The 23,548-nt window shown below is 43.2% G+C and overlaps 1 protein-coding gene across 2 annotated transcripts in view; it reads left to right on the top strand.

The window, feature by feature from the left end:
* Positions 1 to 23,548, top strand: part of UNC5C (unc-5 netrin receptor C) — a 268,008-nt gene that overhangs the window by 224,982 nt on the left and 19,478 nt on the right. Inside the window, exons 8-11 of one of the 2 annotated variants that reach the window (XM_075149587.1) lie at positions 10,194 to 10,250; positions 11,733 to 11,924; positions 13,190 to 13,534; positions 16,373 to 16,460. In XM_075149587.1, the coding sequence (XP_075005688.1) occupies positions 10,194 to 10,250; positions 11,733 to 11,924; positions 13,190 to 13,534; positions 16,373 to 16,460 (682 nt within the window). The remainder of the gene's footprint in view (positions 1 to 10,193; positions 10,251 to 11,732; positions 11,925 to 13,189; positions 13,535 to 16,372; positions 16,461 to 23,548) is intronic. The other variant, XM_075149588.1, reaches the window with a different exon arrangement.

Raw genomic sequence — 23,548 nt, 5'->3', positions numbered from 1 at the left:
GATGCGTTATTCTGTTTCTAACCCAACTACTATGTGATGATGCAGCAGCCAAGGGAGTTTATGCACACATCTCAGAGTTATGACTCATCTTTATTTTTATTGTAGCGACAGGAAAAATCCCCAGCTGAGAAGCGTCCACACTCTGGTGGGCCCTCTGCACCGGAGAGCTCTTGCCGAGAAAACCTACTGCTCGGAGCAGACAAAAGCATTGAGAGAAAACAGAAGTGCAGAGCCACAAGCAGAACCCAGGACACTGAAATTGCTGTGTCTTACCCATCAGTTCAGAAAAAGCCACCTCCACATTAATTTTAATGAAAGGCACGTGCTCTAAGATCTCTAGGCTGTTTTGAAAAATCTCAAGTAATTCAAAAATATTTTAGCCATGCAGAGAGGAGAAAAACCCCAACCTTGTCCGTCTATGATTTTCATTCTTCTTAATTCCTTTGGGTTTTTCTTTCATTCTTCCCTTATTCCTCTGCATATTAAAAAAAAAGCTACTTGGATGAAAGAAAAATGCAAGCTTATAATAATGTCTAACTGATACATTACCTTCATTGTGGAAAAAACACCAACCGTACAGTTACAATAATGAGTGTTTATATTTTCCTTACCATGTACAGAGGTGGGTATATTTCGTGATTTTCGCTTTCCTGGCAGGGTGTCAGACAGAGTGGTATTACATGAGCAGCCCAAGGCTCATTAGTGACAGGATCAAGAGTAAAACTCAGCGCTCTCTATTTCTAAATCCGTGTTCTACATAAAGGACTAACAAAAACATTGGCGGCATCCTTAAATGAAAACTCGTATTGGGGAAGGAAGTTGCTGTAGTTTGGGAAATAAACACTGAGCTGATCAACCGATTCTGGAGTCTCGGGGATTTTTGAGGTTACAGGCCAGAAAGCGAGATAATACAAGTTACCTTACCTGTGAGCTTATAGACCTGCCAAAGATTTCGATACGTGTCAGTGAACGTCCGTGTGAATAGCTCATGCTTTCCACAAGCCTTTTTCCCAGCAGTCCTAACAGTTTCGATCCTCCTTCTAGATCGCCTCCCAGCTGTCCCTTCCTTCATCTTGTTTTCTGCCATGTGTCCCCTCTTCAGTGCTGCCCCTTGTCCTTATTTCAGCTCTCCCTGTAACCCGTTTCCTCTCGTCCCACTGCAATAGCAAAACAAAGCAAACCCCAGGAAGTCTATTTAACATTCAGTCATTGCAAACGTGGAATTTGCAAATACACAATCTAGCAAATTGCAATGCTAGACATGTGTTTAGTTTTGCTGTCAAACATGCATAACAAACCCAATGTTAAGGTTCTGTGCTTCTAAGATACTAAAGACTGACATAAGATTGAGCCAAAAGGTCAAAGTCCTTAACTGTAAAAGATTGCATAATGTCAAAATTGCCTATTCTAATCCATATCAAATTTTAGCAACAAGTTATCCTACTCTTCCATCTTCCCCCACCCCCATATAGATGACATGCATGTTTAAACTCAGGCAGGATCTTTGTAACAATGTTAACAAAATGTCAGGAATCTAATTTAAAATGAAAACATAGTTGCAGTCTTAATTATAGAATATCATAAACTCCTGTTCAAGGACAGAACAAGAGAGACTCCCCATTTAACCTAACTGCTCAGGAAAGATCTGAGATAATACCCGAGTAAATAATCAGTCACAAAACCTCAAGCTCCCTGTTTATTTGCCCACCTTGAACATGCCAATAATTAGTCCTTTAGAAGGAAAATAAATTACTGTGCATTATCTCTGGGATGCCTGATATCATATCTGACCTTCAGCATCATTACTGCAGACATGAAGGTCTTTCTTTAGAATAGCAAATATAGGAAGAAGCAGGGCACGTTCTGTCTGAGAGTTTTTTGCAGCTCCAGGGACTTTGTTTGTTGTTGGGTTTTTTTAATTTTTAACCAGGTATAAGATATCACATCATCTTCTTTATGTGCTAGAGTTCCAGGGGAGAGAAACAATGAACAGCAATTACAATTCAAAGATTATTGTTAATATTTCTCCTATGGTAAATCTGCATTAGCAACATGTTAAGTGAACATGAAGCCTTACTAAACAGTCAGAATACGGGGTTTACTCTAAGGTTGCTCTTGTGCCGTTAAGTCTGCCCCCTTGTAGAAAAGGAAATACTGGAATTTTGTGCAGTCGCAGTCTCTGGATGGTGGGACCTGCACAGAGCGATTCAAAACTCCAGGATGTCAAATTAAGCCTCCTAAATTCCTTCTCCTAACGTGAGAATATGTGACTGCTTGTCCATCATAGGGACTAAATGGAAGCCTATAGCATTGCAATGCATCTGAGTTAACATTTTGAAAGCTCTTGAAAGTCTCTTTTGAAAGTTTCTTTTGAAAGCTTTGAGCCTTTGCACACTGTATCGATCATCTAGAATTTCCTTTAAAAATAATGAAGAAATTCAGCAAGCTGGTGATAGCTGTAGGATTGCTGAGAGGTAATGGTGAACTAGGTAAGGCAAAAGGAGGCATAAGATAGAAACAGGACTAGTAATGCTAGGTCACTGCTACCATCACGGCACTGCAAACGCTGCAGGGGCATGTGCCTTTTTTCCTCTTTGTCTCAAAAATGTCTCTTTGTAATGGAATTCAGAATTTAGAGTTGCTGGATGTCTCTTCTGAGGAGTGCAGAGTTTTACAAAATTTGAATTTAGGCTGTCTTTTTATTGAGAATGGCATTTTACAGAAAAGGGAAAGAAGCTGAATTTCCAGAACCTGGAATTTGGAAACAGCAGTATATACTATTTTTGTACGTATTGAGATCCACTGAACTAAGAAATCAACAAAACCAAAAAAACATGATTTGACTCAAACTTTTCAGGATAATTTCTGAGACTGAGGCTGATTATAGAAAATTTCAGCCAAATCCAAAGATTTTAAAGAAAATTCTGAGCCACTGGAGCTGAGGAAAGAGGCAGATAACTGAATTAATGCTGAAAAAAAGACCTCATCATGGGAATTAAGAACAGAGCAATTGGATGCATGTTGTTTAGGACTGGTGTGGGAGAAATGACCAGCTTGCTGACTTTGGGTTATTAAATACTGGAACTCATCTGACGTGTATGTATCACAGAGAAACCAAGGTTGTTCCAGTAAACTCTCATTTTGCAATGTATGCACCACATACCCACTTTAAATCATCTAAGAACTGCTTCCTTCATATTTTAGGCATCTACATGTGAGAATTATTCTATTCATCTGTCGATCGTAGCTCTGTGGTTCAGAGCCTGTTGCCAGCAAGAGCTTATTCCTACATCAGTGTCGCTACACCGGATAAAACCATCAAAGTAGAGGAAGAAAGGCAGCAGTTGAATGAGTGCCCTCTTCTTTTCTTGTAGGCAATTTAAGGGCATTGACTTTGGAGCCAAAGGGGGGAAAAGTGCTGTTACAATATATTATGCTCAACCTGTTGAGTTTATTGCCACAGGATGTTATTGAGACATGTCATGTGGCTAGGTTTTCAAAAGAGCCACGTAATTACGTGACCTTAGCTCCTTTTGAAACTGCTCCATAGAGGGTAAGGTAAAGAGCGTTTATAGATTAGAAGCAAGCGGTGCCAGATCAAAATATGATGCATTAAACAAACAAGCAGTTATGGCGTGCTTTATGCAATCTTCACTTTATTAAATGAAAGTGCATGTCTCCAACTCTCACTGACCTTGATACAGTCTCAAAATATGTATCATTAACTGTGATCTCAGAAGCTAATGGTATAAAGCAATTTCTGTGCAGGATAATTGTAAATATTTTTGTAAATATGACCCAAACTGTATAAGCCCTAGTAAATAAGTGCCCAGAAAGACCACCTTCAGCTACCCCACCATCTTACCTAGTTACTTGCTGGGAAGAGACAAAGTAGCTGGGGAAAATACAAATGGAAAACTGGGAATTTCTCTTTCTCTCTTACGTGAATATTTTATTTTCTGCAAGCAACAGAGCGAAATATTTTCATAATCTGATCAATTCACTCTAAAATTGATATCCATTAATACAAATTCAGCATGACTAGAAAGCTAGCAAAATCTATCAAGGACCAAAAAGGGAAGCCAGTTACAAAGTTCCCTGTGCATGAAGCTGTGACCTAGTGTTTTATACCACAGGGATAAAAGCTGTCTTGAAAATATGCCAGTTCGCAGGGCAAGGCATTATATTCCCAGGGCTTTCTAGGTAAAATCAAACACAGGATTTCAGGATGCCCATGGTCGTGATACTGAGTTCCCAGTCTGAGCACCATGTGTGTGTATATATGCCCATGAATACGCTGAGGGGTAGATTCTTCCCCAGCAAAAAAAAGAGAGCTTAGAAAAGTTATTTTGGTGATTATTTGGTGACACTCTGTTTCAATTTCAGTCTCAAGGGAGTCAGTGCCATAATCTCTGCACAATTATCTTTCATAGGTCCGAGATTCTCCATTCCCAAATGCTTCATTTTCCCCCAACTTGGCAGAAAGTTTGTCTACTCTTCCCAAAGCGAATTGCAGCAGATGAATTCATGCTGTAAAAAGGGTCAGCCTGTCTGTTTGTCATAGCTAGCCCCCTACGGCAGATGATCCCACACACGCAGATACGCTGAAGGCCGTTCAGCCACAGAGCCCCGCCGCTGAGTCTCCTGTGGCCTCTGGCACAAATGTGTTTCCAGAAGGTCAGAGCAAAGCATGTGGGACCAGAATGCTCAGGTGTTTGAGGATCATCTGCTTTCACTAACTGCACCAAACTAATTAAATGAGCTTCAAAATCTATTTAGTTAAATGGACACAATTCCCCAAATCAGTGCAAGTGCGACTGATGCTGAAATTCAGTTAAACTAAATTAATAAAAATCCTGCTGAAGTCTTTTCTACATACCAATGTTGGACTGGTTTATCTTTTCAGTACAGTCTGACATATTCACCCTTCTTCACTTTTCCCAGTGTGTTACATCATTATAAAGGTGCTTAAATTGCTTTTCACGTGCTTTATAGAAAGAGAATAGGCAATGCCTACGTAATGCACCTTTATAATGATACATCTCCATTTGTACAAAGGATTTGTGCCAGTATAATTATATTAGTCAGAAAGCGCCCACCTTTAACACTTAATAGAAGCACTTCCACAGGGACAAAAAATATATTTACAAGCCTAAAGTGGAATATAAACTAGAATGCATGGAGAAACATCAACTTAATTAAAGGCTTTTTAGTGAATCCTTTTACCGTGCAATTACAGTGGTGCAATTTCTGTGCGTTAACCCAAGCCTCCCACTGATTCTCCAGGTATGACATAGGGTGAGATACTTGTAAGATGAGGGAAATAAATACCCACTTTTGGTAAGCCTCTGAAAACCTCAAACAGAAAGGACTACGCAAGTATAAAGTATGATTATTACTATTTTACTCATCCAGCAGTAAATTACACAACAAAACATCAAAAGCCCCTTTGAAAATGTACATTTCCCAACAAGCTGTAGGAAGAAGCTTAAATTACTTTTCTCAAAGCAAGTAGCTCACTGTGAAACCAGCTGCTCCGAGTGTGAGTCAGCAGCCTCAGCAGCCTTCCCAGAGTCAAACCCACCGACACCTTTCTACATTCACCCTCGTTAAAAATTTTGATGATCCTGGTAGAAGTCCCTCAGGTACTTGCCAAGCAGCACTGTTGATACAAGGAGGAAAAAAAAAACTCGCAAGAAAAAGATCTCTTTTCACTGCAGTTTCTTTGAAGAGAGAAGGGAAGTCATTCTTCATTATTTCAGTTACTAATCCCAGCAGGTTTGCATCATTATCTGATGAAAATGTCCTTTCTCATTGTTTGAAGGTGTAGTCAGAGGGACCAGTGTGAAAGCCAACTGTCTAAAGCAATACCTGTGCTCTTGTGCTGGGAGCATGGCGATAACCCTACCTCCTGCCCAGCCACCACCACCAGCGCATGGCTGCAAGCCTTCCCCCTACTGCTGCCACTGCAACGCCCGCTCCCTTTTGGAAGAGTGCTTTCATGACAAAGGAGTGTTTAAAAGTAGTTTTATCCTAAAAAGTTCTGCCCAAATGGCAGAAAGCATTTGTAGTTGCCGTGTTTGAGTGATCTCTGACAAATGTGCTTAATTTGCAACTGCAAATGGAGCTGGCGTTTGACCAGCGGACGGCTGGGGTTGCCAGCTTGGCTGGGATGCTGAAAGTCAACCCAAGGTAAGGTCTCTGCCAGCTTCAGCCAGGGAAGCCAGCCCACATACTGCGAGCAAACAGGGTTGTATGACCACCGCAGCATAGCTTGCAGTCACCTCAGCAAGGACTTTACTCCCAGCACGAGTGGCCACCTATCCATCTACAGCCAGGCTGGTCTGCTGTGACTCTTGGCCCTCAGCAAAAAATTGGCATGCCCATGACTCAGACGCATGGCATCTCACTCAGCAGCCCTTAACTCTTCCACCTCAGCCATGCCTTCCTTCTACGTAAAAAACACATGTTTTTAAGGCTGAAAATGTGTCTTCGCAGACACTTGTGCAAGCCAGGCTATGTTTGCACAGAAACAGTTGGCTGGAGTTGGGTGCTTGGTTCAGTTCGCAGCACACACAAGAGAAAAAAGTCAAGCTCACTTTACTAAGGGTGTTGGTTTGCGAGACTAATGGAAGCAGCAAGCAGTATCCTCGCCTCATCCTCCCGTTTTAATAGATGTGCCTTTGAATACATACACAAAACATTGCTATTGAAGAAATTGGTGTCGCTGTTATGTAGCTGCAAGGATGCTCTCCATAGCTATCAGTAAGAGAATCTATGCAAACTTGTAAGATGGAAATAAGTATTTCTGACAAATGGGGTCTATGAAGAGGTTGCAATGAGGTAAATTTCTTTTAGAGTATTTGAGGACCACACCTGTTTACTTTGCTGAAAAGAATCGAATTTGGATTTCCATTTTCCCAGGAGGAGAGAATGCTTTTAGTCATATCACAGCTAATCCAGTCCTTTGCACCCGTTGAGTGGCAGTTGCTAGATCACTTCAGATGTGGCAGGAATGACGTACAACCTTGAATGCAAAACTTGCCAGCTGAAGTGCAACCTAAGGAGGGAGGAATAGCCTTTCCGGCGCTGCACGGGTGAGCTCGAGCTCTGTGGGTGCTGCAGAGCCGGGGGACGCATACTGCCCCATGCTGGCTCCCCCAAGAACGTGCTGGGGCACACGAAGTGCAGAGAGACGTCCTCAGCTTTCCCAGTGGATTTGAGTACGAGGCAAAAAGGCATTCGGAGATGCAGCCAGCTTAAATTCCACCTTGTCCTTGTGCCTTGTATTTCCTGCTGGCTGCCTCGGTCTCCAGAGACATCTTGCCAAAGGAAATATTGGGCATTAGGCTATAGCTGAAATTGAGGTTGACTAAATATGGGCCTCAGCATTCATCTGGGGAGTAAGTGGGGAGTAACTAGGGTATTGTAAATTCATGCCCAGACTTGCTGAGCACTCACTCAAGCCCTCTGAAGTTACTCGCCTGACTTTTTATGGCCAATACCTGGAGTACACTAGTAGAAGTAGGAAGCAGTTATTATGAAAGATTGAGTATGTGTGTTGAGAGTATAGATAGGTGAACTTGCCTCAAAGAACCAAATAAATGAATGTAAGAACATAATATTTCTAAAAGCAATTATAAGGCTGGCTTCATTGCTGTGAAATAAAGTTTTAAATAGATATTACAGGCAATACAGTCTGTCCCATGATGCCTCAGAAAAAACATCATCATCAAAAAGCAGCTCTTCTTGCACTGGTGTGGTGGGTTGACCTTGGCTGGATGCCAGGTGCCCACCAAAGCCTCTCTGTCACTCCCGTCTTCAGCTGGACAGGGGAGAGAAAATACAACAAAAGGCTCATGGGCCTATCATGGGAGATAAGGGCAGGGAGAGATCACTCACCAATTACTGTCACAGGCAAAACAGACTCAACTTGGGGAAATTAACTTAATTTATTACCAATCAAATCAGAGTAGGGTAATGAGAAATAAAAACAAATCTTAAAACACCTTCCCCCCACCCCTCCCTTCTTCCCGGGCTCCACTTCACTCCCGAATTCTCTACCTCCTCCCCCCGAGCGGCGCAGGGGGACGGGGAATGGGGGTTGCGGTCAGTTCATCACAGCTTGTCTCTGTCGCTCCTTCCGCCTCAGGGGAAGGACTCCTCACACTCTTCCCCTGCCCCAGCGAGGGGTCCTTCCCACAAGAGACAGTCCTCCATGAACTTCTCCACCATGAGTCCTTCCCATGGGCTGCAGTTCTTCACAAACTGCTCCAATGTGGGTCCCTTCTACGGGGTGCAGTCCTTCAGGAACAGACTGCTCCACATGGGTCCTCCACGGGGTCACAGGTCCTACCAGCAAATCTGCTCCGGCGTGAGCTCCTCTCTCCATGAGTCCACAGTGTGGGCTTCCCATGGGGTCACAGCCTCCTTCGGACATCCATCTGCTCCAGCGTGGGGTCCTCCACGGGCTGCAGATGGATATCTGCTCCACCATGGACCTCCATGGGCTGCAGGGGGACAGCCTGCCTCACCATGGTCTTCACCATGGGCTGCAGGGGAGTCTTTGCTCCGACGCCTGGAGCACCTCCTCCCCCTCCTTCTTCACCGACCTGGGTGTCTGCAGAGTTGTTCCTCTCACGTATTCTCACTCCTCTCTCTGGCTGCACTTGTGCAGTTTTTTTCCCCCTTCTTAACTATGTTATCCCAGAGGCGCTACCACCGTTGCTGATGGGCTCGGCTGGCATTGGCTTTATTGGACAAAGGGGAAGCTTCCACATCTTCTCACGTCTGTAGCTCCTCCGCTACCAAAACCATGCCGTGCGAAGTCGGTACATCTGGTATTTCAGTTAAGGTAGCATTTACACGATAGTTAGTCTGGAAACTTCGGAGGGAGGTATGTCTATACCTGCGATTGGGATGGACTGTATCTTCATTAGCAAGCAATGCAGCCAGGCAGGAAGATCTATGTAAAGCACAACAGATGCCAAGCACCCAAACTCAGCATTTCTGGGAGCTGGGGATTATTACTCCAGTCTGTCTGCAGTGTGGTCCTGTGCATTAGGCACGCGCCAGGAGTGCATTTTCCAGTTTCGTTCCACCTGCGGGGAGTCCCCGGCTGTGCGAGCTCCTCGCAGTGTGATCCAAGGAGAGGGGGTGAAATTCCTTCAAAAGCACTGGAGGGAAGGTGATGGAGGAGAGGTACCTTCTGTCTTACACCGACTCTAATCCCATCCCTGACAGCGACTCTCCCGCTTACTTTGGATTTGTCATTTACCTTTCCAGCAGGGTGGGACTTGCAGCATTTCACTCGTTTCCCGTATGGATGGAAAGCAGCTGGGAGGTGCTTAGGGAGTTCATAGGACTCGTGTGCGAACTGAGCAGCTCCAGCGTGCCGTGCTGGAGGAGCTGCAGAAAGAAAAGACAAAGGAAACAATCTCTCTTATTTATCCGTTCCGAAATACAGCTGTAAATTGTGTTACGACTTTGTCGATATACGGTGCTTGCAAAGATTTCAAATAAATAATGTTGTGACCCCAGGGACCTTATTGATTTTGTAATAATTTCGAAGAGAAGCCACTTAGTTTCCCGTTTGCTGACAAATTCTTTGCTCCCTGAGGAATTCCTATTGAACATGTATTAAAGACAGGATAAAATAATTCCAGGGAAATACAGAGAGAGGGCTTTGTGCATGGACTCTGCTCAGCGAATGGGTATTTAACCTCTGACCAGTGACGACAGGTCTCCTTTAGCTTTATTAGATCAACAGCAAGCTACTATAATTAAATAAAAAAACTGTTTAGAGCCTCACCGAACATGTCCTGGGAATTAAAGCATATGGCAGGGATAGGGAAAAAAGACTTTCCATATGCTAATGACCCTTGATGTCTGAAATAAATTAGATCCATTAGAGTTTATGCTCAATAAAAGAAAGACTTTAAGCACTCCAAAGTTAGTGACTCGAGACCGATTTTGGCATAGAAATTCAATCTGCCTGCTTATTAATTCTTAGTAAGGCTCTGGAGGAGACAGGGGATGCAAAATCATAATTCTGTGCTGTATCAGAATTTTAAAGTGCCATCCGTTTCTTTTCCTTCTTTTTTTTTAATTAAACCATTTTTCATGCTTCCCTTTTTGTTCTCCTCATTAATTTGATTTTGTTCCCATTTTTGTTTAATTTCTTTCTTTTTAAGGTTTCATTTATCCTATTTCAACTGAACAGAGAACCCAGAATGAATATGGATTTTCTTGTAAGTTTAATGTTTGATTTTACGTTCCTGGATGCTAATTTGATGCTGTTTCTTGGGTCAAGCTTTACTGTTACGCCAGCTCTGTGTGACTGGCAAAGAGGGACGTATTCGGCAGAGTAAGTGGCATGCTGCTTTCCTGACAGCAGTCGCAGCGTTTCGCTGTCAGCGGGTTGACACAGAATGATAACGGCCCTTATGCACGAGGAAAATGGGAGAAGATGCTGCCTCTGAGGCAGCAACTGGAGAGAATGAACCCTCTTCTCATTAAAATTTCCTTAGCAAATGTAAGAAATGTGGTGGAGGGGTAACTTGTCTTTGAGCTGGAACTTGGAGATCTGCTTCCTGAACTGCTGAGGGAAAAACTGTGATGTTTCGAGAGTGGTGCATTGAAGGGCTGAAAGCTAGGAGCTTACAGAGGTTGATCAGTCCCTTTCAACATCTGCCAGCTCTCACCTCGGTGCTGGAGGGCAGCCTGGCTTCAATGGCTAGAAGGCAGGGAGCAAAAAAATAAAGTAAAAATTATTTCACATGTTTTAAACAATGAAAATGGGGTACTGAAAAAGTCTGATTTGGGTTTGCACTTTCTTTTTTCATTGTGCTATCTCTAAAACTGGGATTCTTCACTGTATAGAAACACATCAAATTTTGGTCATATATTCAGGCTTTTTGGAAAAAAATGTCTAGTGGATAATGACACTAGAGATTAGCCTGGAATTAGTGCCGAAGATACGTTATAAGCAGCTAGTAGAAATATCATAGCCATTTTCTCACAAGACAGCTCTAATAAATCTGGGTTCCTTTTCGTAAATTACCACATTATTTCTTGCGCTTGCTTCGGCTTTTATCCAAATACGGATGTGTTAATGCCAATGATGAGAATTCAGTGTTTGGTTCTCTGCTTTACTAGATTATTTTTTTTTAAAGGGAAATGGATAGAAGGGAAAAATGGCTTGACACATTACGATTCAAAAAAAGCAGAATCAAAGATACATCCTCATAGTCCAGGTATTCCATAGAAAATGGACTTTTTGGGTTTTTGACTTTTTTTTTAATTAAAAAATAGGGCTTCTGAAGTTTAAAAACCCACAACATTTTTTTGTTATCAGATGAACCACTGAATACCAATATTATGACACTATGTCACTACGATATACTGTTTTATTTCATAACTTCATAATTTCATGAATTTACTTCATGAGACTAAGTTTGTAACTTGTGTTATGCTTAACAGTTCACAGCCTGGGTACTAGACAGATGAACAAGTAGATAGGGAAAGAGTCAGAACACAAGTTAGAGAGAAATCAAAGATCATTTCCATCAAAAGGGCATAGACCTGTTATATAGCTTTGGAAATGGATTTTAAATTAACCTATAAAAAATGTAGTAAATATCTGCAGGAAACGAGAATAGTAAGAATGTGTTTTCTTGAAAGTCCCTGTGAGGAGCGCATTTCTTCAAGGTTCCTGGCCTCTCTCCCTCTAGCTGCTCCTGACTCAGATGATGTTGCTCTCTACGTCGGGATCGTCATAGCCGTGATCGTGTGCCTGGCTATTTCCGTGGTTGTGGCCCTGTTTGTCTATCGCAAGAACCACCGTGACTTTGAGTCAGATATTATCGACTCCTCGGCACTCAATGGGGGATTTCAGCCTGTTAACATCAAGGCTGCAAGGCAAGGTTAGTTGTCATTTCACTCCGTGTTGACCAATTCAGGGAGATGCTGTAAGGTTGTGGTCTCTTGGGCTGCATGAATGATATTCGCTGGGTGCTTGTTGGCACTTCATAAAAGGGAGAAAGATGATATCCATTTGTTTCTGATGGTCAAGTGCTCAAAACCCACGTTGGCATTTTTCAGATGTGCTCAAGAGCATAAAGCAGAGGAATTTAACTTCTGAAGAGAGAGCATGAATGTGAGAGTGAGACACAGAGACATTTATGGAAATACAGGTCCAGCTCAAATTTAAATCAAAGGCAAAGCTCTGACAGAAACAACAGAGGCAGGATTCATCACAGGAGTGATATTACAGTACAGTAATTCTATCACATCTTCCTCCCCTTTGTTTCACTAATAGCCTTTTTTACTGTGCCCTGCCTCGACAGGCATAAATAGTAGTTTGAAAGTACTGTACTTTCAATAGACAATGTAGAAGAAGAAGTTGCCATGGAACATCATTTAATAATGAGCATTTTTATCACTGGTGCATAACAGCTTGATTATTTCCACACTTCATTGGCCAGAAAAAACCACTCTGAAGTTAGTGCTGGCTTTTTCCAGATCCATATTTAGGCTGCAGAGTTCCTCTTTTTTTCCAATATATGTGCAAAAATAATAAATCAAAGTAAGAGTTGAGATGACAAGAGAGTTGTCATGTGGAAGATTGGCAGAGGTGTCATTTTCTTTTCTGGGGATACTTTTAAAACAAATCTCCAAAAAGTGTGATGCAGGTACTAATCCCCCACTGCGGGGAGTTGTGGGCATGATGACTTCATGGGTTTGTTCTGTTTTTTATTTCAGGAATGCTATTGTTAGGCCAATTAGATATATCGGTTAATGATTCTCACTTAGCATTTAGAGTGGGGGGATTAGTTAATAAAACTACATCTACTGAGTATGGAAAACATCTTGCCCTGAAGCTAAGCATGTCATACTGGAAATCTGAGTGCAGCCTGGAAAAATAATCCCAGTGAAAAATCCTTAGAGCAGAAACATGCTGTAATTTTGTATGACAATTAGATTCCATAGCGGCTGGGGCAATACAAGCCCTGGGAGTTTGCTGGAGAGATGCATGGGAAAGGAGACCAAGGTCAGTCTGCAAAGGCTTTGCATATCTTAACCTTTGGTATGAAATGCAAAATGCAGAATGCAAATCCAAATCATTACCCAGGAGAAAGTAATCAGAATAGAGAAGTAATTCTGTTCTTCCTTCTCATCTCCAATGCAGACCTCCTCGCGGTACCACCAGACCTCACTTCTGCTGCAGCCATGTACAGGGGTCCTGTTTATGCATTACATGACGTCTCTGATAAAATCCCAATGACCAATTCTCCGATCCTGGACCCGCTGCCCAACCTGAAAATCAAGGTTTATAACACCTCTGGCGCAGTCACTCCCCAGGATGACCTCTCTGACTTCTCCTCCAAGCTGTCCCCACAGATTACCCAGTCTCTGCTGGAGAATGAGACCCTGAACATGAAAACCCAGAGCCTTGCTCGGCAAACAGATCCATCGTGCACTGCGTTTGGGACCTTCAATTCTTTAGGAGGTCACCTAGTAATTCCCAATTCAGGTAAGTGCTAGCCATGTTGGCTTAAAGGCTCAGTTGTTTTGTGTTTTTAAGCGGACTTTGCTTGCTTTTATGTAGGAAAAAGCAGGGTCACTCCTGGGACTCTGCCTTTTCTTTGTTCAGAACAAACAGATTTTTTTCCCCCTATTCAGGTCTACCAAGGTACTTCAAGTATTCCTTTCCCAAAGTCCTGGCCACCTTTTTAACAGAATATTGCAGGGCTCTTAGCCACTTTCTGAGACATGCGAGGCTTCAGAGCTTCCCTGTGTGAAGTGAGATTCAGCATCCTTGACCTTGTCCTTTCATGCAGCTCTAGAAAAGAGACTCCAAGCCAGAAAGCTCAATCTTGTCATCACACATAAAAAGGACAAATTAATTAAAAAACAAATCGGTTGTTCCACTTCCAATTCATTGCAGACTGTGTGGTATTGAAGTAGGACAGCAGAATACTAATTTTTGGAAGGCTTTTTTCCTGCACACATTACATACCCAAGGAAAATAAGGCCCAAGTGTGTCTTTTCTATATTTCTTTCCTTGTTATACATATGATTGACTTGTTTTACAACTAGGAAAGAGGGGGACCGAGCAGCGAGTGCCTTTTGATGTAATTGCAAAGTGCTGCTCAGTCTTTCTCATACAGTACAAGGCCAGGCTGCCGGGCCCCCTTCAAGCCACCCAGGCACCGGGAGGCAGTTGCAGAGCATCCAGGGAGCTCCTGGGCAGCCTTGGGAGAGTTTGGCGCTTGCAGCCAGATTTTTTAGGAGAGCCATTCTGCTGTTTGCTTCCTAAATGAAGTGTTGACGTTCAAAGGAAGTTCAGCATGCTCCCGTGGGTTGGGCATGCTAATGTAGAGCAACATTAACATCTGAAGTGAGGTCGAATCAAATGCATAAAACACTGGATGTGGGGGGATATACAGGCTATACAGTGATGAGGATTCTCCCTGCCTGGTTTCTCTGGAGCTCTGAGTCCGGGTAGGACCACAGTACATGTGAGACCACAACTCCCTGATGAGATAGCTCAAGGTCTCATAGCTTTTCTGCCTTCTTCCTTTACATCTGGTGGTCAGCTCTAGGCCTTTTTAGAGCAGAGTGCCCTGACCAAGGAGATAGTGCCTACCCTTGTCTCTTGCTCCTTTGCTGGATCTTTTCTTGTTTGTTGATGTTATGGAGAAAGCAAAACGCCTAGGTGGCCCAGAACCTTCCAGGACGCAGCCTCACACTGCCCAGGAAGCAGAAAAAGTGGTTGGTGAGCAGTAGCCCTCCCCTCTGAGCTACCATGGAACAGGGGGCAAAAATAGCTATTAAATTTAAAAGCCTGAGTAAAAGCTGAACTACTTAAAGAAATCTGGTGCTGACTGCTGAGCAATGTTGAAAAATTATACTATACAATCCTGGATTTCACATTTCTCTAAGTAGCAGCTGAAGGTAGATATTAATACTCAGGTTTCTTATGCCATGGTGGTGTACGTTGTCAGCAAAGTCTATTAGTCACATTTAATTCACATATATTAATATCAATTTGTAAAGAAAAAAAGATGGTTATTTATTGCTGTAATCCCTTCAAAATGATTAAAATAAGTTTTGTAAAATACATCAGTCTGTCTACCGCTACCGTGTATGCCTCCGTGCTGCTTCTAGATGTATGTATATCCACCTAGTGATATGATCAAAGCCCTTCATTTACGCTACGCCTGCCCTGTTACAGCTGAGAACATGCACAGGTGAGGTTGTAACAGGCCTGAAAAGAAACAAGTGTCAGAAGGCATTCATGGAAAATGCTTTCGTAGCTCATCCCACCCCTTCAAAGCCAGGTATGGGACTGAGCCCCTACACGTGGGAGGGCACCAGCGTAACCAAGCCATGTATGCTAAAGAGGAAAGACAGGGCCGTGCAAAGTTTCTATAAAGCCTCTCTCGAGCATATGTATAAATGTAAATAATCTGCCTGTAGGTTTGTTTTCAGCTGTGCAGTAATAACTGTATTAAAATCCTTGCCACTGATTCCCAGCCAATCCACATCTGCAAAGACAGCTGGCTGAGACGTGTCCAGCAGAGTGAAATAGCTGGTTCGTGTGCCGTGTTTGTCATGTAACGACAGGACCCTCTGTTTTCTGGGGAGTCACTTGCTACATTTCTGAAATTGCAGTAATGTAAGAACAGTGTTTTGTAATCAAGTGTGCAGCTAATCATCACTGGAAAGGGCACGGAGCATATTTGCCCACATTTTTTTCAAGGTTGGATAACCGAATTTTGAGCCACCCTACACTTCAAAATACCAAGAAGCCCAATTTTGTCTCCCTGGCAGTCTAATTAGAAGCTGAGTGCATTAAAAGACAGGATCCCAGTCGCAGAAGCCATCTTTCAGAAAACAACTAGTTCTTGTTGCTTCCTGGGACAGTGCTGCACTGCCTTTCTTTCCTGATTTTAATTAAGTAAGAATTGCCTAGGGAGAGATGTCCCGTTACAGCTGCTGGAAGTTTTAGTCAGAGTTGTTAGTTTTTCCATCATTGTACAAGGTAAGCAGCAGCCTAACCATCTGTCTGCTCTTTAAATAAAATAAAACGGAAGGGAAGAAAATCCTCTTCTCCACTCCCCTATTTCAGTGCCGACGCACAAGAGGAGTAAGAACAGACCAGCTGACTGCCGGATCTGCAACGCCAGGGTTGCAGTAAATACTCTTTCTCCCGAGTTTCTCCCGAGGTCATTTAGAGTCTGCTGGCGAGGTTGGGTGAAAATCTGGGATCGCAGGCTTCATCTTCTGCCTCTCCTGTCATGCCTCTTCACAGGCCCACTTGCCTCTTTTTTTCCATTTTATCTTTTGTGTCTCTTCCGTTCTGCAGGAGTAAGCTTGCTGATCCCAGCGGGGGCCGTTCCACAAGGGAGAGTCTATGAAATGTATGTGACAGTTCACAGGAAGGAGAACATGAGGTAAAAGACTGTCTTTATCTGCTTGTGCATTAACAGAGGGGAAAAATCTAGTAACTGAAGACCTGTGGTAATATGTTTATGCAAAGTCAACTGCATTGACTTGGAGCTGAATGCGGGTAAAGCCAAGGATAAACTTTGCCACAAAACCAGCTCAGACTTTTGCTTTTCTAACCAAGAGTTGTGTTCTGCAGCAAGCCCTCAAGCTGGGGGATGCTGAATCATAGCCAGAAGTGAGGAAAATGTGTCAGCGTGAGTTTGGTGCAGCAGAGAAGGTGTGAGGTAGTCTCTTAATAAAGACCCGTGCTGCAAAGGAGAAGGGAGCAGAGGAGCAAGGTGGCAAATCGGCTCAGCAGAGGGACAGGTGCCTGAGCACCTGGCTTGGAAAATCCCCTCTCCTAGTATAATGAAGGTGAATTTTTATTTTACCCTTCATGGGCTTGGCTAGCGTGTGCAGTGAAGAGGACAGAGCCAAAGCTTTTGATGTCCTTCACCCCTCCTTGCTCCGAGGTGGAAGTAAGCAAGTGGTTGTCCTGCTTAGCTCCAGGCACAGCACGCCGAGGGCCACCCAGAGCCAATGTTGGGATGACCCCTGTTGTTCTCACCTGTTATCTGCATATTCTAGATCTTAATGTCTACTGAGTGATCGGGCAGCCTTGGCATAAAAAAAGTTTCCAAAAACACCAAGACACCATTTGAAGCAGTTTAGGAAAACCTAATGAAGAGAAAGGTGAGATCTTAGTCTGCAGGATGGACTCATGTGCACAAAGGCTGAATGGCAAATGTGAATCTAAGCAATCATTACATGGTACTTTACCTCTTTCTTCTCCTTATAGCTAGGTACATTTTTTGGCTCAGCCCCTTAATGGCTTTTATTATGTGCTAAGCCACAGCTGTTTATACATTGCGTGATATTGAACACTATTCTTTAGCTCGGTAGTCTTTCACCCATGCTAAAATAATCTGCTTAAAGAAAAAATAAGTAACCCCTCCACCCACCCTTTTGCATACATTATTCATCGCCTGCTCTTTGAAAATAGCTAATTGCAGCTACAGAAAAAGTGTCTCTGTTCATATCTAGTATTGATTGTATTCCTATTACTTTTGGCAGTGTTTTAAAGACACTTATAAAGAGCATTGAATAAGGACTTTCCTGCAGAAGGAAAAAAAAATTAAAATCAGAGGGCATCCCCTGTTACTCAGCTTGCCTCCAAATCTGCCTTTTCAAAATATCTAATTCTTCCAAAAAAAATTAATTCATTCCTAGGAGGAATTATTTTCTTTCCAGCCAGTTATGGAGGGAATCCCTGCCTCCTTATTCATGCAGCTGTGGACAACCAATGTCACGTGCTAGTCTGATTTATTTTCTTCGAGGGTCATAAAGCCTCCTCTGCGTGCTTTGTGATAGCTGTTACTCAGCAGGTCACACAGGAGATAGAAGGATAGGTTAACCTGTTTTGGCAAAAGCATGCTTGGAGCTGTGCTCTGCCAAACTGAGCAAGTGTGCTGAAGTATGCTTGCAGAAGTGAACGGGAAAGGTGCGAATCCTCACTTGCAATGAAGACTTTGAGAAGTGATTTCTTCCCCGAGGAGAGGAGAGGAGAGGAGAGGAGAGGAGAGGAGAGAGGAGAGGAGAGGAGAGGAGAGGAGAGGGGAGGGGAGGGGAGGAGAGGGGAGGAGAGGGGAGGAGAGGGGAGGAGAGGGCGGGCTGCCTTGGCCATCAGGGCAGCAGGGCTCATCCCATCGTGGTGGTAATCGCTTCCTGGGCACACAGACCCCAGTTGCTTATTTGATTTATGGCAGCTTTTCAGCCCCCCTCCAGCATACCAGGCTCTTCATGCTCATGGAAACCAACTGCTTCTAGGACATTTAAAATGGAGCTCGTCAGGTGTTGTCTAGATCGCTCGGAACCAAATAGTCTCTGAAAAGGGCCTAAGCACTGCAGGACTCTAACGTCCTCCCCTGTTCCCTGCTCCCTTTCCCCAGGTGCCCAGGAGCAGAAAGGGGTGGGTGGCACCCAGCACCCAGCTGTAATGGTCCCCCGCTGCAGGACTGTGTTACCAGACACTTCACTTTCTGTAGCAGAGCTGTAGCTCGGTCAAAGCCTCTTTTTCTGACTGCATGGCCACAGATGTTACTTCGTATAATTGAAGTCATGTGGGTACCACAGAGTTAGTGTGCAGCGTAATTATTTTTTAAATCCGCTGCTGCACTCTTACGGCACTCCAGCAGAGAGTGATAGTCCACAGTAAGGACTAGCTGCAGACATTCGCTTTTCTGGCCAAGCGGTAACTGGAGTGTGTTCAATAAACCCTGTGAGACCCTGTATTTATTTTCATGTGCACTGTGTAAATGTGTGTGGGTTGAAAAGTCCTGTCGTGTGTTGATGTAGTTTGGAAGCGGACATATAGGAAACTATAAAATGGGTGTTATAATCAGAAATGAAAGCAGGCTCTTTTTCTTGATATACAACCGCCACTGAGGCGAGAATGTAGTCCCCGTAGCACTACCCTAAATAGAACCAGTGCAGCAGCAGAGAGGCGTACCATCACAGCTCACGTATCTCCAGCAACTTCAGATTTAGCTCTCACTTTGTTTGTGAAATATGGAACGACTTCTGAACAGTCAAGCTGAAACAGGAAATCTGTTATCCGGGAGAGTCCTGCAAATTCCCCTTTTCTTTTCCTTCCTTTGTTTTCCTAATACATTTCCCCAGTTAATCTCTGAAACCTGTAGTACAGACATTTGAGAGACTTCATAACCCAGTAATATCACTCTTTGTGTTGCCTTGCAGATTGGTTAGGAGAGCTTTCCGAGACACTCTCTTTATTCCATTTCATATCCATCAAAGCGTGTGAGAGCAGGAGGGTCACCCTCAAAGCATTATCCTTCTGCGGTGAATTGGGGTTCTGATGGCTTGCAATAAACGCCACTTGAGGCAGTTGTTTTCTCTAAAAGTGTGTTAGCGTGCTTGTGGCACAGTGGGTTTTCTCGTCTCGTAGACTGATACTCCAGCAGGCTGGTTTTCCTGCTCCTGCACTGCAAGCTCATCCTCATCCTGCCTGTCATTCAGGGCCCGATGGATGGCAAGTAGCTGCCGGGCTCTGATCCCTGGCTGGCGTGAGAGATTCCGGACCTCTTGGAAAGGCCCATGTGCTTTATGAAGTAGCTACAGTGGGGAAAAGGATATCTGTGTATTTATATGTATACATAGATATGTGTGGGTGTATTGGGTGTATGGGTGTGTATATAGATACATGTATGGGTGTGTATCTAGATACATATATAACTGAAAAAATGACAAGCCTATGAGAATATTTTACAACTACCTACAGGTTTCTGTCTTGAAGCTCATTGGCTTTTTCAGTGGTGATCAGATGCTCTCTCCCTTAGTCTGGGGAAATATCACTGACTTTGAGATTTGCAAGCAGGGGTGCCTTCTTGAGCTGTGGTTTCATCTATAAAATAAACACGTTGTTGCGACCAGTACCTGGCGAGAGCCTGTTCCCATGAGCATCTGTGAGAGCCTAGGTCTTACACGGTTAAGGATTAAATAGCATGAGTATAAACCTCCAACCTTCAGGATTTTCTTGACTGCCTCGGGTTAAAAAACAAGTTTAGCTGTGAGCTAAATTAGTGGAGCTGTGTGCTTCCTTTGGAAACATCTGGCACTGGTCAGTGCTAGACGGGGTCTGGGCCTTGATGGACCACTGGTTTGATCTTGTATGGCAGTTCCTGTGTTCCCGCGTGAACCCCTGCCGAGCTTGCACAGCTTTAGGTGGAGCTGCTCTTGCATACTCTAATCAGAGGCAAGAACTGCACTAACTATGGCACGGTGAAGGGCACTCCTGTGTAATCCATCACACAGGAGATGACGCAAGTGAGAGTGGATGTCGCCGTGCCCACGAAATGTGACAACCCTGAAGAATGGAGGAAGCAGTGCTCCTGAAGATCTTGATGGAGAACACACATAAATTGTGCAACTTCCAAATTAGCTACCTTAAAAGAGAGAATAGTTGGGTGAGCCTTGTCAGGATTTGAATCAGTGGCTTCACAATATATGTATAGACTTTATATTAAAGTCACGCAGCTGATCAGTGAGTTTGATCCAAGGAACAATGTTGCCTTTTTCACCAGTAAACTCTAAGCTTAGTGATGTGAAATAAAAGAAATTGAAGTCTTCCACATCTCGTTTCTCTACTTTCCTTCTGTATCTCAGTTGCATAAACAAAATTACTTTGCAACTCCAGAAGACAATTTCATGAAGCGCCAGTCATTGTAATTGAAAAATTCAAAATAAAAAAAAACAGAGCATGAGCAAAAGGGGAGGAAAACTTTTCAGCTCATTTTCCTTCTGAAGGTAGACTAGCAGAAGAATCAAGGTCAGTCAAGAATATTAAGTCTAAACTTAAGAAGGAATACATATTAAAAATAAGGCCCCAGCAATGAAAGGAGAAATAAAATGTCTTCCTTCTGACTTTTGGCTAAGCTGTGTAGAAGGGTTGCCATCTGTTGCTATGAGTCAGCCAGTCCTCTCTCCCTGCTTCGTCCTGTGCTTCCTGAGCTGCTGTGATTGCCTGTAACATCTATACACGGTGCCAGGGAGCACAGTGTAGGCCCACAGAGGAGCAGAGATTTCTCTAGTTGTGCTCACATCTGCTGTCTGACAGCTACCTTAATGAATATGGTCTGGCTTGTTAGAGGGAGACAGTTTCGAATGAGTAATCCCATTAAAAACACAAATTTGATTGTGAAGGGACCAGATATAGTGAATAAAAGTTTGTTTGCTCTTAAATAAAAGGTGACTGTTCTTGATAAACGGATGGGACGACATTAAAAATATCTGAAGACCTTTCAGTTACTGTTAGTGCCTTTTAATAGCAATGCTAAGCAGGGGATTGAATTTTAGTCTCAGTCGTATCTTTGTAAAACAAAACCGTCTCTTTCACCTGCAGTGAAGTGACTTTGGAGTCATACTAGCACAGCTGAATGCCCAGTCCCATCTAGTAAGTCATCCTAAGACTGCTGCAAGCCTCAAGTGAAGCACATGTGGGTGGGGTTTTTTGGGGTTTGAGATTCTTTTTTGTATAATAGCCTAAAAGTAGGTTCTGGCCCACAGTTTTGAAGATGTCTGCTCAAAGATTTTTCTGCTTTAGCGGAGATAATTCCCTTGCTCTATATGCTCCTCTGTGTCTGTGTTTTATGCTGGATCCCCTGCGATCTATAGCACCGAAATCACAATACTCGATTACAACAGGCACTCGTCTAGGCCAGGATCCTGGCCAGGTGCTGCATCACCTGCTCCAGGAGAAGGTAGAAAATTGCTCGTAATGAATGACTACACAATAACCTGTCTTCAGGGGAATTTGTTGTTTACTAATCCCATCAATTAGTGTTGGGTTTATACCTTGAAGCAGAAAGATTAATATCTCTTGTATAATGTATCTTGTCTACTGCATCTGTTTCTATTCTCATTAGCTATAGTAAGGCATAATCCTTTTGTTTTAAAATGGAAATTAGAAACAGTGAGAAATAAGAAAAAATCTGCCAAGAGATTTTTGTTCCTTTTTCCTGTCAGTTGTCATAGGGTACCTCTCTGCTGTATGTGCCGTTGCGTGGTTTAGCCTCATTCCTCCGGGTTTCAGGTGTTTATTTCTGAGATCTCACTGTGGTCCCTAAACACCCTGCTACCTCCAGTCACATTAGAGCTGGATAGGAAAGGGAATATCACCTCAGTGTCCTCTGACATGCCTTGTCCCATATAGCCCCAGAAATCAGATTTGCTTTTTGCCACTCTGTCACATTACACGTTGACGCCTGCTGTGTTGCAGTAAGCTCACCTGAGATCTTTTTCACTTTTATTGTTTTTCTTTGCTGCTAAATAACTACGTTTGGAACTTGTTTTGCTCTGGAAGTGTGAGCTGCTGTACAATTAATAGGATTTTGTCTCCTACTCATATTTTTACCCTCTCTGGATCTTTTGCATTATTTTCTGGCTCTCATTGTTACTTGCAATAATTCCTTATTTGCTGTTATCTGTAAATTTAATGGTTGTGTTGCTATTTACATTGCCTTCCACGTTGTGAGTAGAAATCCTGGCCTCACAGTAGTCAGGGGAAGGTTTAGCATTGACTTCAATAGAGCTGGGATTTCACCTGTTCAGTGACACTGACCCCTGTTTCACACCATTCGAGAACTTCTCTGCAACTCATTGTATCTCAGTTTTTAAAGGCTTAAAGTAGTTAGGTCACTTGCAGTCCCCAAACTGGTGGAGAGCTGAGGTATCTGCATGAGGTGGGCGGTGGAGGAGAGTCATTGGGACCAGCAGTGTTCCATAACTTTGTGGTGCCGGACTCAGATGCGTGTCTGGTTGGCAACTGAGGACTGCAAAGTCCACCACCCTCTCAGTTAGCCCATTTTTCTGCTCTTCACTCATCAGTGTCCTGTATCTTAAACACCCGGGACAGGAGCACACATATCTCATCCACTTGGCAATGAATCTCGTAAGTCTGGTGACAAAGATGCTGTTTACCAACTTGGGGAAAAAAATACTAAGCCTTTCTATTTTTTGCATGTGCTTTGTATGCTTGTATCTGCTTCCCATCTCACTTGCTGTCTGTGCAGTCTGGAGCGCCTCCCGACTTTGTGTTCTGCATCATTTCTTACACTTGTGCTAATCGGATATAAAATGTTGCAGCGCAAAATCGTGCCCTCCGTCAGAGTCCTAAAATTTAACAGCTAACAAAATTTTGTCACGGAGCAGTGGCTAAACTTAATTTTACTTTGAGACAACTTTAGGCTGTATGATTTATCAGTACCATATTATTTTAATGACCTTTTGGCTTTTTTTAACCGCATGCATCAGTGCTCAGATTCTTGTCGATTTTAACTCATTTTTCACCTAAAAGACACTCTATGAATTTTTTTACAGCAATCATGATATATTCCCTCCTATATTCTTTTTGACTGCTGGTTTTGTAATTCAGACCAAAAAACTATGATAACTTGTATTTTTTTCCTTCCTTCTTCATGGGTCAGTAGTCTTTTAGATGAAGTTAGGTCAACCAGATCATTAAGTCTATAGCTTGTCA

Source organism: Calonectris borealis, chromosome 4, assembly GCF_964195595.1.
Source record: "Calonectris borealis chromosome 4, bCalBor7.hap1.2, whole genome shotgun sequence".
NCBI classification, from domain to species: Eukaryota; Metazoa; Chordata; class Aves; order Procellariiformes; family Procellariidae; genus Calonectris; species Calonectris borealis.
This window is presented reverse-complemented; position numbering and strand designations above follow the sequence as displayed.